The sequence below is a fragment of the Amphiprion ocellaris genome, chromosome 14 (genome assembly GCF_022539595.1).
Source record: "Amphiprion ocellaris isolate individual 3 ecotype Okinawa chromosome 14, ASM2253959v1, whole genome shotgun sequence".
Lineage (NCBI taxonomy): Eukaryota > Metazoa > Chordata > Actinopteri > Pomacentridae > Amphiprion > Amphiprion ocellaris.
In genome coordinates this window covers 5644921-5661367 of record NC_072779.1, presented here as the reverse complement: position 1 = coordinate 5661367, position 16447 = coordinate 5644921, and the positions used below count along the sequence as shown (strand labels likewise).

The following is a 16447-nucleotide window of genomic DNA, read 5'->3' as shown; positions in this document are numbered from 1 at the left end:
GGATATGTGCCATAATCTTTGCTATTGACTACCTTTGAGGTTTGACATGCATTTATAAAGAGAGTTTTGAATATTGTTTTTAGTTCAAGATTTAAAATACCACAGAGAGTGAATATTTGCTAGTAGTTTCCCAGTTTTGCATCACAACTCAGCAGAGGTATTTGTCAGAAATAGAGAATAAGAAATAGCTGCCAAATGTACCGATGATGAAAATAAGAATTATGTACCTGAAGCTTTGTGTCTTAGCTACACACAAAAGAGCAATATTGTGCAATTTTAATTTGATTAAATCAAATAATGCCAAATAGTAATGTATGAGTAAATGTTGTCTGCCTGAGCCCCCCTGGGACTCTGGAACACTGCGGACTTTGCTAAGCTGGTAACCAAAACCTCACACAGGTTTTCCTGGGTAGGCAGGTTTAAACAAGCATTACAAGGAAGAAGAGACACGCCGGCCGGATTTCTGTGTTGTGTGGGGCGGGCTAGCCTGTAAATAAGTATAGCTTTATAAAAATACGTCTGCAGTAGGAACATCGGACACCACGGGATACAGTTTTAGGTGTGTAGAACAGGTTATCAAGATACAAAGGGAATACCTGACTATGAAGGATTACGATAATGCTGTTGCTTTTCTGGGTCAGTGGGGACGTTTCCAGCTGATTTTTTTCTTCCTGCTCTGTTCTACCATCGTGCCCAATGGATTCGGTGCTTTTACTCTTATTTTCCTGACTGATGTACCAAGTCACCAGTGCCTCGTGTCTGACACCAACATCACAGAAGACTGGCATAAAAGTATCATTCCAGTAAAGGCGAGTCACTACTGTAACTGCTGTAACTGCTGTAACACTGCTTTTTGGGGACTAACTTTCCTTCTTGTGAGGCAAGACTAAGAAAGAATCAAACAAAAGAAATCCTGATATTAGTACAGTATTTCATTCTGAATTTAATATGATTCTATAGAATAGCAAAATACTACATTCCAGTAATAGAACCTTTACTGTTTTCTGAATGACGTGCTGTTCTGGTTTGGCTGCATTGCAGGATTATATGTGACCATATAAAACAGTACAGGTACACATGCAGCTGTTATTTCACCATGTTCTCAGAGTATTACCATGTTTCTTTAAATAGTATGCCATCATAATATCTGCACTAATTAATGAAATACTGTTTTTGTCATTGTGAATGTCAGATGGTGAATGGGAAACCAGAGCTGAGCAGTTGCAGCAGATACAGGCTGGATGTGGTCAGAAATCTCTCTGCTCTGGGATACATTCCTGGCAGGGATGTGAACCTCACTGACCTGGAGCAAGAGAACTGTGTTGATGGGTGGAGCTACAGCAAAGACATTTACGAGTCTACCGTAGTGTCTGAGGTATGTCAAATTCTTATTCTGCATATCTCTTGTCTGCGTTTGTATTTCGTTTGTGTACTTTCCTGGTTTGTGGTGGTGTTGTGCATGTCTCAGTGGAAACATGCTGTCCCTGCCTCAGGGTCATGCCTTACTTTAATTAAACTGCCACTGCAGTTTAAATGAGGTAGGGCATTGCCCTGCAGCATTTGGGCATGTCTAAAAGTTCATTCAGTACTTGGAACTGTCATTAAAATCAAGTCAGTAATGACCATATTTATGGAAGTATGCCCTTCACAAACAAATAGAGGCATTGTTATCCCTTTACGGTCTGCGGTTTTCTCATCCGTTTTTAAACCAAACACTACCTAGCTCAAGAGAGGTATTGAGTGTTGTTGTTTTGGTGCTAGTATCATTTCATCTCGTCTGATGGCTTATAATTGCTTCATTCACTTTGACGGACTTGACAGTCTGTTGGACTGTATAGTGATTATCTTTCTACACAGTATAAGAGACACACCCTGTCTTTTCAATTCGGCCTGTACTGCAACTCCGGTCTGGCGAGTGTGGGGATTTTGTTTTCATTTTTGCCTAAGAAATTAAAGCGCTCAGTGATGCGCGTGAGTCCACAGTCAAACACAGATTTGCCCGTCTCATTATTGAGCTTCCAGTGCACCATGTAAGACATACAGGACAATGCAACAAAGTCCAGTAGTCTCAATGTCATCTCACAATGCTAAAGGTCAAAACATTGCTTTATATCTGTATAAAGATGCTTTATGACTAATATTTTGTTGTCAAGCTCCTTTGGCAGTAATGGGGAGTTTTCTCCACTTGTCTCAATATGCCAGTGTTAAACACCATCTTTGCTGCCCCTTGTACTGTAGGTTAGTTGATAAAGCAGGTATGATGATGCATGTAGTATTGGTATAGAAGCAAATAGCGTGCGCATCCCAGATACAGTTCAGATAATGTGTTAAGGTTGGGCGGACTAACACGGTGTTGGTTTTGGTCATTTTATGAGACAGAAAAAAGAATAGAGACCTTTGTTAGCCTCTTTCTTTAGTTATAATCAAACCAGATATGCCTGAAGACAATCAACATTTGAACAAAACCATAAATGAAGCGCACATATCAAATGCATTAAATCAGTAACATTAACGTGGATATTATTTTACCCTCATATGTTGTAGTTTAACAGTTGACGCTTGGATTTTCAGTTTGACTTGGTGTGCAGTGATCAATGGAAGCAGCCGTTCACCACCTTAATTTTCTTTCTGGGAGTTGTTTTTGGATCATTCTTCTCTGGACAGCTGTCTGACAGGTACTGAAAACACGCACATGCATATAGCTTTTTAAAAATGTTAATTTGGTGCTGACAGCATGATTTTGTGCAAACAAAAGTATTCCTTGCCAAAGAAAATGGTACGCTCTGTACAGTGTTACTATGACTCAAGAATGTAAAATATTACTGTTACTTTTTATTGACATGGCAGCTTTACATTTCACAGTTTGTTGTACCAAACATGTTGCCTTTTGTGATGTTGTGCCTGTTTCTTGTGCAGATTATGTGATGGACCTATTTCCCAATGTGAGGTTACTGTACATAATGTAGTTTTGCGTTGCAATTTTGGCCTCACTATACAATGCAATACACAGTAAATCCGGTAAATTTAAGAGACAAATATTGGCCCTGGATGTAAAGGCTTTGCATATCCACAAGTTTTTGCAGGTTGTGAGACTGATTAGATGTGCTTAGGCTGAAGTTTACATTTCACCTTTTTAAGAAAAGGTCTTGTTAGGCACAATAAAGAAAAATGTCTTTACACTGTGGCGGTGGCAATTCTGCATTATTAGATTTTTTTTGCTTTTGCTACTTCTGCTTACTAGTGCAAATAATACTTCTTATCTTGTGACTTGTTTATTCATGTAAAATTTTGAGTGCCAGACTTGTAGCAGAATATTTGTGGAATTGCTACTTCTACATAAGTGAAGAATTGAAGTGCATTTGAATAACATTTTTATCTAAATAGTTACAAAGTGTTTTCTTCTAATTTTTACTTGCTGTTTTTAATGGCTTGTCTTCTCTCTGTAGATATGGAAGGAAACTTGTTCTTTTTGTAACCATGGCAGTGCAAACAGTTTTTGTCTTTGTTCAAGCCTTTGCGACTTCGTGGGTTGTGTTCATCATCTTGCTCTTCATCAATGGTTTGGCACAGATAAACTATCTAGCTGCTTTAGTGCTGGGTACGTCTGAACATTTTACCCTAAAAATACTACCACAATACACATTTACACTCTTTCTTATTTTTTTAGTAAGTGAAGATAGTGAAAATAACTGTTAAAAGAAAAACTGTACATATCTATTATTTCTTCCTATTTGCAGGTGCTGAGGTTTTGACTGGAAATGAACGTATTTTTTTCTCATCATTGGGTTCATGTTTAGCCTTTGCCATTGGCTACATGATGCTCCCTCTCTTTGCTTACTTTTTAAGGGACTGGAAATCGCTCCTGTATGCTTTGTCTGTGCCTAGTGTGGTGTTTATCCCCCTCTGGTGGTAGGTTGTACTCACTACAAGATACTTTCTGTTGTATCAACATTACCTTCAATTTATTGTCTTTCTCCAGGTACTTAGTTCATTTGTCAATATTAAAGATAATCTCAAAACTGACAACAGACTTGTCTTGGAAAAAATGACATCAATTTCCAAATCTCTACTCTTTAAGCAGTATTTTATCACCTGTTTTACAATTTATAATGCAGTCACATAATATTTAAAAACCCAGACAGATGACCTGATAACACTTTGTAGTCCTATTTTATGTTTGCTTTCAGATCCAACAAATTCTAACAAATTAAAGGCTATATATCTTTTGTAAAGTAAAGTAAAGTGGTTAAGTGTTGCAGGACTGAGAATATAAAATAATGCAGTTAGTGGAAGTACAGTACTAAGGTAAGGTTGTTACTGCACAGATGGCATGAAACTAAGTAGTGTTCTTATTGCACAGATGAATCAGGATGGGGAAATGTCTGGGTGGTGGGGCTATGGGTGGGGGGTGTGACAGCAGCAACAGCTCTGGGGAAGAAGCTGTTTCGCAGTCTGCTTGTTTTTGTTTTTAATGTCCGGAACCTTTTCCCTGATGGAAGGGGGACAAACAGACTGTGTCCAGGATGGGTGGGATCTCTGGCGATGCTGCTGGCCTTTTTCCTCAGCCGGCTAGCAGAGACAGAGTCCAGGCTAGGAAGCTGTGCACCCACAATCCACTGTGCAGTTTTTACAACACGGGCCAAGTCCCTTCTGTTTCCAGAGGTGCAGCTGGAAAACCAGACTGTGCTGCAGTAGCACAGAATGCTCTCAATGGTACTCCTGTACTTTGACTCAAACATTTTGAAAAGAATGCACATCATAGTCATTATTCGTCATTAATCTGTTTCCCATAAGAGAGGCATTACAACCTTTGTTCACTGTCTTTGTTGTTTTGTCTTCTAAGTCCCTCAGATCCAGCCTGAACTTTTCTTTCTCTGTGTTGAATAATGAGTTAGGTTCGTCCCAGAATCTCCTCGGTGGTTGATCTCTCAAGGAAGAGTGGAGGAGGCTGAGGCCATATTGAGAAAGGCCGCTAAGTGGAATAAAGTTCAAGCTCCAAATGCCATCTTTGAAGACTGCAGTGTAAGTTGACTTTTACTTATATCATACGTGTCTAACCAGAAGAACCCCTGAAAAACAACTTTTATTTCTAGAGGTGACTGAATTAAGGTGTTCTCAAAAGCAAGTCCCAGTAGTTTTGTCTATGACCATTCACACAAAATGCATTAAGCCAGTCATTTGAATGCAAAGAAAATACGGATAAACTGAATGCAATTGAATACCGAGTATGATTAATGCACTCAGTCTGCAGTGCATTTCTTTTTTTTTTTTTATTGTTTTTATTTACTTTTAACTCTAACTAGAGTACTGTAAACAATTACACACTTCCAGTTTAGGGCAGTTACTAGAGGCTAAATATTAATATGGCATTAAATTGTGTCAGTTGTTCAGTGATCTTGTATGGTGTGTCTTCAGATAAGACAGCAGAGCGGTTTGAAACTGAGCAGGTTAAATACCGAAATGTTTGTATTTCAGGGGTTTGTGCAATTCACCCATTAATGGGCGATACTGTTTTTTACCATGTCTATTTTCAGCATAGAAACAACCATATAATGACAGTTGGTGTTGAAATGACTAATTTTTAAATGTGGTGTTCAGATGGTTGTCTCTGGAGTGTGCTATAAAAAGTGCTAAAAATTCCTAAATACAGTAATATAGACACATAAGCTTTTACAAATGAATGCTACTTATCACACTATACATTGACATCAATAGAACATACCACATCTGGCTTAAGAATGTTACAGATTTGTATTTATGTCGAAGAAAGGTATTTTTGTCCTTAAATTTTTTTTAAAACAACTCCTACCTTTTAAACTCTGCTAGGCTACCGACAAAGGATACAACGAATAGGGGGACGGATGTTTTTGTGTCTTGCAGGTCACTAAGGCAGAGACACACTCGAAGGAACAGTACACGGTCTTGGACCTCCTGAGGCTGAGCAGCGTCAGAGTCACGACTCCCATCGTCTGCTTGATGTCGTGAGTAAACAGCCTTTAATCACTATAAACTAACCGTTAGATTTCTAGGTTATTAACACTTACCAAGGTAGCCGAGACAGCTCGACACACAGCAACTTTGAAAACAACACGTGAGTTATAAAAAACAATTGGATGGAGTGAAGCCCATCAATACATATCACATTTACAGTAAAGAATGACTAAAATTAATCAAGTAAAATTGAGAAATACATTTGTCAAAGTGACATCACATATTTTATGTTGCACACAGAAATCTGTTTGGAATGTCCCAACATTCCTCCTTCAATGTCTCAAAATAAGCTTCTTCTTCTCTGTCTAATTCTGGAGTTGTTCTGTATTAGTCCCTTTTGCCGTTTATGTTAATGCCATATCAGTAGTGCAAATGCTGAAAATATCTGTGACATGCTTGTTCATTGCACCAACACATTAGTTAAATTTTCTACATGTGTTTGCAGGTACATTATGTGTCACGAAATGCTATTTTTATGCAGTTTTCTGCTCAAAATTCAGTTCAAACTTTGCTACCATTTATATTTTTGATGTGGCCAGGTTCAGTCTTTGTGCAGGATACTTTGGCCTGTCCTTCAATGTGGCCCAACTCAGTGCTGACCCCTACATCAGCTGTTTTCTCGCCGCACTCGTGGAGATTCCAGGCTACATTTCCAGCTGGGTGGCTTTGCGATACCTTCCACGACGACTGTCTTTAATAGGTTGCTTCCTGCTTGGAGCATTGCCACTGTTCTTTATTCAACTGGTGCCGGAAAGTAAGCAGAAGATAATGAAATATGGTGAAAGTCTGTTCCTCTTCCTTTGTTTCACAGAAACCTTAAACATACAAAGATTAATTCAAATGTGGTGCCACCAAAGTGATAGTTCATGTTGTGACATTCAAAGACACTGTCTAGAGTTGATTTAGTTTTTAGAAAATTAAACATGTCTTTGTGAAAATGTCACAAATGATAGAATGTCTTGGGTGAAGGAATTTTTATAATTACAAAATAAACCTAAAGCAGTTTGATTTCTCTTTAAGTGTTGGCAACTGAAATTTAATTCCTCAGTATTGGATTATTTCTTCCTTAAGCATCTGTTTTATGACCTCAAAATGTTGCTAGAGGGGAAGCCTGGTTCAGATGCACTGGTAATACTCTTGTACACACAAACACGACAGAGTTGGAGTTTGTATTGTTTCTGTTCTGTTGTATTACATGCAAATGAAATAATAATAAGAATGTATTATCCTTTAGATCTATCAAATCTGTCTCTTACACTGGAGTTGGTGGGCAAATACGCATTTACCACTGGTATCTCCTTGATATTTGCCTACGTCGCGGAGCTATACCCAACAGTGTTAAGGAACACAGCGACGGGGATATGCATGGCTGTTTCCAGAATTGGAAGTTGCGCTTCCCCTTTTGTGTTAAATTTGCGTGAGTGAACTTGTTTGTTAATCACCTCTACTTACATGTTCAGACTGAGTGTTCTACCTGATTTATAGCACCTTAACTCACATTTACTGTAAATGCACAGTTATACAAGACATCTCTGATTTAAACCTTTTTTTCTCCCTTTAAAGGTGTGTATTTTACATACCTGCCTTATATAATTTTGGGATCTCTGGCTGTGTTATCTGCCTTTGCCACTCTGTTCCTTCCAGAGAGTTTTAAACAACCTCTACCTGAAACTATCCAACAAGTGGAAGAAAGAGAGCGGTAAGCTACTTGAGAAATACACCTTTTTATGTACTTGCTCAAACTCAGTGTGATATACTAACTTTAAATTGCTACAGTGTATCTAAGAAGTGACGAATTTATTTCACAATTTTGAGAAATCTTAATATTATCTTCTTTAATACTGCTGAAGGTTTTCCACTTTTTCCACACGTCATTAATGCGCATATTTAATGGGTTCCACACAGTGTGCCATAAAATGTGTTCAGTTTAGTCCAATACTCATCCTTCATGGATATTAATTTCATAATATTTAGTGTGCCCAATTAGTTTAATGGTTAAATGAATGTCTTTAAGCGGGCAAATTATTTTCCATCTCAATAAATAAGAAAAATAGAATTTAAATGTCTACAGTGGTGCAATTTAATTTAATAAACTGTGTAAAAAAAATGTGTTTTTCAAGGGAATAAAACAACTACACAGAAAAAAATACATATTAAAAATCCCATGCTTGATCTGTATGAAGTCAGTAATCTGATTAGATGTACGTGTTGCTTTATAGATGTGAGGTGAAACCAAATTTTTAAATAATCTCTTGGCATTCTTGAAGTTAACCAAGCAGTACTGTGAAACTTCATGTCTTTCTTTTCTGGCAGGACAAAATACTTTCCAGGTACCTCTTTTTTTAACTTGCTTTTAACTGCAACATTCATTTCGTGGTAGGCTCTAGTCTAATCAACATTTTTACAATGTATCAAATGACAGTTTGAAAGAAAATACTCATCGATCATACCTGCTGATTTTTAAATAAACATGCTTGCTAACAAGTCAAATCTCTTTAAAAGGTTGTCTTCACAACGTATATATCTGCTGCCCTCAAGTGGTCAAACATTTTATTGGCGGCTGAAAGATTATTTTAAAAGCTTTACTATTCAGTACAATGTTTACTCGAAGTGGTGAACATCGTTACCTCACATCATCAAGATCCTGAATTTAATCACAGACCTTGTCCTTTCATTTACTTGTCTTAACCCCCATTAAAATCTATTCTAACCATGTTCTAAATGCGACACCAGTGACTTCAGTAAATTTATGTTTGTGGTAATTATGAATTTAATAGTGACAACAAAAACATTTTTTTTTATGCTTTTGCTTGCCCCACATTGTAAGCAGAACACTACAACCACTAATGTTTTGTTTACTTGTTTGTCTTGTCTCCTCAAAACAGGATGAAGTGTCCATGCAAAAGTAGAAATAAGACTCGACTACCAGTGAGACAACAGGACAGTCCACTGTGACTAAATAACAACCTCCACATTCACGAAGTTTGAGGCACCTTCCTGCTTAGCGTGTGAGGGATTTGGGCTGTTGCACTGTCAAATAAAGTTTATGCTGTGGACTTTAGAACACAACTATCTGTCCTTTCTGTGAGTCTGTATGTCTACAGACTTTCCTAAGAGACTTGCCCAAAGTTCACTGCAAAATTGGTGACGCATGTGTGTGGTTGTCCTGCCCTTCAAATAATGTACACCTGGATGGCATAAGGAAGAAGTCCACCAGAAAGAATATCTGTAAGTGACAGCATCTGATGTGGCCGTTTATGGCATATTTGTATGCAATAATCTACAGGTGCTCACAGACTTGCTGATTTTGGTAGTTTGCTGAAGTGTATAAAAACTGTCGTGAACGAGGAGGATTACCTAAACAGCTGATCTAACTACAAGTGAGAGGAGAGTCCAAACTTCCCCTACCCCCTCTTTTTTCCTTTTATTTTTTTATGGCGGTGCATTTCCAAGTAAAGTGTGTTATCACAATAGTATGTCCCATTCCTCTTTTCATACCCGTCTGAACCCACATGAAGGCGCACAGTCTAGCACTGCAGCTGTCTGTGAAGGTTTAGTGCTCGGACTGGAACTGGAACTGGCCCTGTGATTATCTTTCTTCTCTGCTGGAGGTGAGATGGTGATAGTGCCATTGCTATTGTTTACAATTCTATATATTAGATTTTTTTTTTTTAAATTTAAGTATTAAATTATTTAAGATAAACCTATTTTCTTTTTTGTGCCAGAGAGGTTTAATGTAATCTAATTTCAACATTTGCATATCTATTTGTGTTATCTTGCATTCCAAAAATGAATGTTTGTCGTGCAAATCTCTCATCGAATAACCATGTTGCAAATGTTCTTATTGCATAAATAAAACATATTAATCCTTACATAAATATATTTTGATGTCATGTATTGACTCATTACTGCACACACTATAGATATCTTGGTTTTAATGTAAAAACACAAGAAATACTAGATGGCAGTTAATAAATGTTTCAGTAGTTAAGCAAAAGTTGCAAGGTTGGTGCATTTGTTGGAAGCCTGACGTTTGTTCCTCTTCAAAGAATGTCTATCAGCATTTACCTTTTAATCAATAACTGGACAGTGACAATAAAAACCTGAACTTGGCATTGAGAACTATAAACAGCATGTTGCATGAACGCCCTGCAGAGTTTCTGAAGTCTTCTGTGAGCGTCAGTTTGTTGAGAAATGTAAACCTCCTGCTTAACTCTTGCATCAAAGGCAGACCATTCTGTTTTTTCTTTTACAGTAGACAGAGTATATTTCTACAGGATAAATAACGGAAAGCACGGGTAGTTTTGAGACTATGCAGGATTATGACGACGCCACTGCATTCCTGGGCCACTGGGGACCTTTCCAGCAAAGTGTCTTCTTTCTACTCAGTGCCAGCATCCTACCAAATGGATTTGGGGCTTTTTCTCTAGTCTTCCTGACTGACATGCCTAGTCACCACTGCCTGGTTCCTGAGGTGAACTTGACCCAAGAATGGAATGAAGCAATCATCCCGATAAAGGTAATAAAGTTTAGTACTTTCATAAAGATATGACTTGCAATAATTGTCCCATTGCTTTGTGTTGTCACATCAAGTAAATAAATCACAACCTCTCTAAACTCTAATAATAGACCTACATGTGTTCTATACTTTTTTTGGACCAAGTAATCTAAATTATTCCCTCAATATTGCTATGTATGCATTTGCTGTGTTGGCTATACACAGTAATTCCCCACCCCCAGAGCCACATTGGAAAAGACTGCTTTGCCAACTGTTAATGAATATTTGGTTCAGGTTTGTTTGACAGTCAATGGTACAGGAAACACATAGGGAAGAATGGTTTGCACCAAATGTCAATAAATGTTACTCATTCTATGAAAAAAGTGAAGCTGGCTATTACAAGTGGTCCAAGTCATACCTCACAATCTCTGTTAAAATACTTCCAGAAACATAAGCTGAAGACTTTAGAATGGCTCCCTGACAGCAGCCTGACAACCAATAAACATGAAGTGTTGATAAGAGTCATGATCAAATAGCACAGCTTAAGAAATAAAGATTGCAAAGGTCTGACAGTTTGATATTATTATGGCTTTAGTGCTTTGATGACCGAATTTGTAGCCCCCTCGTGATGGACTGGCACAGTATTTTTTATGTAGCCACGTGTCAGATATACATTTACAATGAACATCTGTTTTTAATGGCTACAGATACCTTATCTAAAGTACATAACTGCAATATATAATTTAGTTTTTACTCATGTCCTTGCACAGCATGGCATCATACACAATACAAGGATAGGTTTATGGAAAAAGAAATGTTACTATTAACACCAGTAAAGTCTGTGGTGCTGTGACTCTTGAGGTGGTGAATGGGAAACAGGAGCTGAGCAGTTGCAGCAGATACAGGCTGGATGTGGTCAGAAATCTCTCTGCTCAGGGATATATTCCTGGCAGAGACGTCAACCTCACTGACCTGGAGCAAGAGGACTGTGTGGATGGATGGAGCTACAGCAAAGACATCTACCGGTCTACCATAGTGTCTGAAGTGAGTTGTGTTTATCATAGTTTAAGCTGCAGTGTAGGAATATCGCCAGCAGCTTTAGATTTATCATTGACTCAGTTCAGTTAAAGCAATGTCAACTGTCAGATGATCATAATATAGGCATGGGGTCCCTCTGTTAAATGTATTTAATTGTCTAATCGTTCATGGATGGATGTTCCAGTTTGACTTGGTGTGCGGTGAGCAGTGGAAGCAGCCATTCACGTCCACAATTTACTTCCTGGGAGTTTTAGCTGGATCCTTCATTTCAGGACAGGTGTCAGACAGGTGATGTAAAAAAAAGCTTTTACTTAAATTTTTACTATTTTTTTTGTTGTTAGTCTTTAATTACCATTGTTTTGTTGCACATTGTTTAGTGTATACTTTGAAAATCTTCGAAACTCTCCCTCACAGTGGCTCTATTTTTGCCTGAAAGTGTTGTTTGTAATTGATTTAATTTTTATTTTTAGCTTATATACTGTCAATTTAATTTCTGTGACAGCTGTAAAGCATCTATATCCGAGTACACAAGAGGCATTTTCATACATATTGGGTCACTTTTATTATCATGTCTGAACCCAAGACATGTACAGCAGATGAATAATGAATAAAAATCAGTACCTGTTCTGTGTCCTTTCGCCTATTCTTGTGTTTTTTAATTTCATCGTTTGACTTTTCACTCTAGATTTGGAAGAAAGCCTGTTCTCTTTGCAACCCTGGCAATTCAAACAATTTTTAGTTTTGTTGGAATCTTCGCACCATCTTGGACGGTGCTCTCCATCATCCTTTTCATCAGTGGTTTGGGGCAAATCTCCAACTATGTGTCTGCTTTTGTACTAGGTAAATGTGAGCATTTCTTGCAGTAGTTACTGCAACAATTTTATACATTAGTGATTTTGAATAGAAGACCTCTATCTAATTGTTCATTAGTTGCCTCTGCATTTCTTTTCTCAAAATTATTCTCTGTTTTTGTCCAGGCACTGAAATCTTGGCTGGCAATGTGCGTGTCCTGTTCTCATCTTTGGGTGTATGTATGGGTTTTGCCTTGGGCTACATGATGTTGCCTCTCTTTGCTTACTTTTTAAGGGACTGGAAATCCCTCTTGCTGGCTTTGTCTGTGCCTGGTGTAATATACCTGCCTGCCTGGTGGTAGGTTGTAATCATTAAAACATTATGTGTTCATTATTAGCTTACCTTACCATGCACCATAACTTCTTGCTATGGTTCAAAAACACTCAACCTTTTTGTGTCTCGATTTTGTAAACTCTGGCAGGTTCATCCCAGAGTCTCCTCGATGGCTGCTCACTCAGGGAAGAGTGGAAGAAGCTGAGGCCATAGTGAGACATGCTGCTAAGAAGAACAAAGTTGAGGCTCCACAGGTCCTCTTTGAAGATTACAATTATGCTGGATCAGAAATAGTGCCCAAGGTGTGTGAGAAACATCAATATCTCTTCTAGTTTTCTCTGGAATTTAACCTAGCAGTCATCACAAAATGTCACTATTACCAAAATTGGGATCACCAAAATCATCAGGATTCATCCTCTGTGGAGCAACCAACTCGCATAGCTGTCCTGCGGCTTTTTTATCTTGCAGACAGACATCACACAAACTAAGGAGCATTACAATGTCTTCTACCTGCTGCGCACCACCAACATCAGAAACACAACTGTTACTCTGTGCCTGGTGTGGTGAGTATTAATAATAATAGCAGTTTAATCGTTTAGGTTTTCGCCATTATTAGCTGCAGCTAACTTATAGCCATGATTTCTCCTGACTCATCAGAGGACTGGAAATACCCACTGAGTGAAGAGGTCTTCACAGTGTTGGTGTTTTTCTGTACACTGGTATAATTCAGTCCAATGTAACATCACCACCATACACTACAGCCTCAAAATTACTAGAGCTGACTAGAAGGGTCTGGCAGGGGAAGAATTCTTGCTGAAACTGGAACTTTGAATCCTTGTTGTGCATTCAGTGAATACAACAGGTGTTATTCGCCACTGGGAAGCAATTGAAGGACTCGTGTCCTTTTCACTGCACTTTCAAGTCCCACTAATTGATCCTAAATCTTCCCGCAAGGCTTCTTACGGGTAAGTCAAAAGGAGCAATTGGAAAGTGTTGGTCAGTAATGTATTACTGCACAACACATTACAGTACTACATTGCTCTGTAGGGTAATATATTTGGTTTGTGTTTCCAGGTTCACTGTGAGTATTGGCTACTTTGGCCTGTCCCTCAACACATCCCGACTCCATGCTAACCCATATTTAAGCTGTTTCATCGCAGCAGCTGTAGAGGTGCCATCCTACATCTCTAGCTGGCTGGCTCTGCGATATCTTCCACGCCGGCTTTCCGTCATTTGTGTTTTGCTCCTTGGAGGAGTGTCACTTTATTTCGTTCAACTGGTGCCTCAAGGTGAGCAGAAAACATGTTTAAAATAATCCAAATCTGTGATTTCATAGGCACGACGAGCCAGAATAATCTCAAATAATTGCAACAGAAGATTGTCATACAAAGTGCCTCATGATGGACTGGCACCAAATTGGCACACACGAGGTTGAAAAAGAAAACCCAAAGTTTCGAATTCATGCAGGTAATCTTGTACAGAGAGAATAATACACAGATGGACTTTTGGACAATTGGAGGCGTTTTCCACAATCGTCAGTGCCGTGCCATGTCTCCCTACTGTCAGTGGTGGGAGTGTGTGTCTGTGGGCGTGTGTGTGTCTGTGTATGTATGGGTGTGTGTGTGTATGTATGTGTGTGTGGACGTGTGTACGTGTGCGTGCTCCTGCAGTTGTGTGCATATATGTATATATGGAGGGAGGGAGGGAGGGACGGGTTTTCTTGTTTTTACTGTTTTTATTGTTGTAAAGCACTTTGCGTTGCATTTTTAACTGTATGAAAAGTGCTCTATAAATAAAGTTTGATTTGATTTGATTTGATTTGATTTTTGTTCGTATTTTGTTCTTAGACAAACCATTTCTTTTCTTTCAGGTTTATCATATCTGTCTATTGCTCTGGAGATGCTGGGTAAATATGGTCTTACGGCTTGTACATCCCTGATATTTGTCTACACAGCAGAGCTTTACCCCACAGTGCTCAGGAACACCACAACTGGGGTATGTGCTACTCTGTCAAGAGTGGGAAGCTGTATTGCACCTTTTGTGTTCGAGCTGAGTGAGTAAACTAGTACAATAATTACTACCATTGTTCAAATTTAATTTAGCACAACATACATTTTAGTGAATAAGGATCTGATGTTGAACTCACATGCTGTATCCTACACACAGACACAAAACCCAGACCTCTCTCACACACAAATTTCTCCCTGTACTTGTGCAGGTGTGTACTTTAAGTACCTGCCCTATATTCTACTGGGAACTCTGGCCATTGTGTCTGCCTTTGCCACTTTCTTCCTACCAGAGAGTTTTGGACGACCTCTGCCTCAAACTATTGAACAGATGCATAAGAAAGAAAGGTGAGATGCTTAGGGATTGCAATATTATGTAATTGTTGTTCTATGTCAATCTTTAAATGACATGCAAATGTTTACAAATTATTTGTTGATGCTTTTAAAGCCCTTGTGCAAGGATTTCAAACTTTTTTGGACCGGTAGCTCCTAGAGGCAGTCAAAAATGATTCACTGTTAAATGAAGCATATTATAGCCATGTCAACTACTGAAAAGTCTGTTTTTATTCAATTTTCATGACGTAGATTGAAAATTTAGACGTAGTGTAGTATTTCATTAACCTAAACTCAGGGGCCAATTGTGTATTTAAAGTTTTATAAAGCTCAAACTGTATGACATAGTATTGATGCTACTGCTGAGGAAGAAATAAAATGAGTTTAATGTCATACAAGTTCACCAAAAAATATATCTTTAAAAATACAGTGATAACTCTAAATGGGGCAAAAAAACAAAGTGGTTCTCATGGATCCACACAACTCTATTCTGGCAAGTCCTGTGCACACTCATGCATTGGACAGAGGAAAGGAAAAGGAGAAAGAAACAGTCTAGTGGAGTGGAAGAGACAAAAATTCTTGCAGATGCTATATAAATATAGTAACTAGCAAAATAGCACAATTACAGGCTCTACTTTTAAGTCCTAACTTTTTTAGTGAAGTATGTTTGGAAAATGAAAGGACTACATTGCTGTTTAAGATCTATGAAACTTGATTAAGCAATTGTGTGCCAGTTAATGTCCATATGAACAGTTAAAGTCACCATGGATGCAAAAAAATCATTTGATTTTTGTACTTAAGAGTCCCATTTCTGCTGAAAAACACATAAAAGATGATTTTTTTTGGTGTGAGCTTGATTCTGGATGTTAGGACAAGAAAATAGCAACATAAACTGGACCAGGAAAGGACAATGTATTCCTAACCACAGAGGATGTTGGCATCCCCATTATGACTCAGAGGATGTCATACTGGCAACAAGTCTTTGCAGGGAACAAACCATGATAGTAATACTGAAGATGGTAAAATTTTAAAAAATACTAAGTAATGTCAGCTTTTGCGATCTTACTCTCTGCGGAACACCAAATAACATTTTATTTGTTTTTTTTTTTTTTGTCCCAACAGGATGAAGTGCCCATTCATCACTAGAAAAGAACTTTCAAAACCTGTAGTACTTCACGAAAGTCAACTCTGATTGTTTGGAATATAAGAAGATTCAAAACTTCGATTATTTATAATTGAAACACAGGATTTTGGGAGAAATTAAGTTGTCTGCGTCATAAAGACAGCGACGTTGACGTTTTGAATCGCAAAAATGTATACAAAATATTCACCTGGAACTGTACTGTAAAAAAATACATATTAGATCTGAAGTAAAAGATGGCCATAAAACTCTAAACAAAACTAGTGTACTGGTTTTGATTTACCAGGTATAATATTAAAAACTTTCTACGATGTA

At 38.1% G+C, this 16447-nt stretch overlaps 2 protein-coding genes across 5 annotated transcripts; both read left to right on the top strand.

Moving 5' to 3' along the window:
* Window positions 1-426: 426 nt before the first annotated feature.
* LOC111563810 (organic cation/carnitine transporter 2-like) lies at window positions 427-9873 on the top strand. 3 transcript variants are annotated; one of them, XM_023263108.3, is made up of 11 exons: window positions 427-809; window positions 1193-1375; window positions 2572-2675; window positions 3447-3598; window positions 3738-3909; window positions 4896-5022; window positions 5881-5981; window positions 6531-6745; window positions 7226-7408; window positions 7555-7690; window positions 8877-9873. In XM_023263108.3, exons 1-11 carry the CDS (start codon window positions 603-605, stop codon window positions 8944-8946), a joined length of 1650 nt encoding a protein of 549 aa, XP_023118876.2. In that variant the 5' UTR covers window positions 427-602; the 3' UTR covers window positions 8947-9873. The 3 variants fall into 3 exon arrangements, with proteins under 3 accessions (XP_023118876.2, XP_054873153.1, XP_035800747.2); XM_055017178.1 differs by lacking the exon at window positions 3447-3598 and having other exon boundaries at window positions 428-809; window positions 3847-3909; XM_035944854.2 differs by lacking the exons at window positions 3447-3598; window positions 3738-3909 and having other exon boundaries at window positions 428-809.
* LOC111563787 (organic cation/carnitine transporter 2-like) lies at window positions 9460-16445 on the top strand. Of its 2 annotated transcripts, none has more exons than XR_008603931.1 (12): window positions 9460-9602; window positions 10247-10510; window positions 11351-11533; window positions 11712-11815; window positions 12213-12367; window positions 12505-12676; window positions 12801-12954; window positions 13121-13215; window positions 13727-13941; window positions 14523-14705; window positions 14819-15006; window positions 16114-16445. XR_008603931.1 is itself a non-coding variant. In XM_023263045.3 (12 exons), the coding sequence occupies exons 2-12, from the start codon at window positions 10304-10306 to the stop codon at window positions 16181-16183; spliced, it is 1674 nt and encodes a 557-aa protein (XP_023118813.2). In that variant the 5' UTR covers window positions 9460-9602; window positions 10247-10303; the 3' UTR covers window positions 16184-16445. The 2 variants fall into 2 exon arrangements, 1 of the variants encoding a protein (XP_023118813.2); XM_023263045.3 differs by having other exon boundaries at window positions 14871-15006.
* Window positions 16446-16447: the final 2 nt, after the last annotated feature.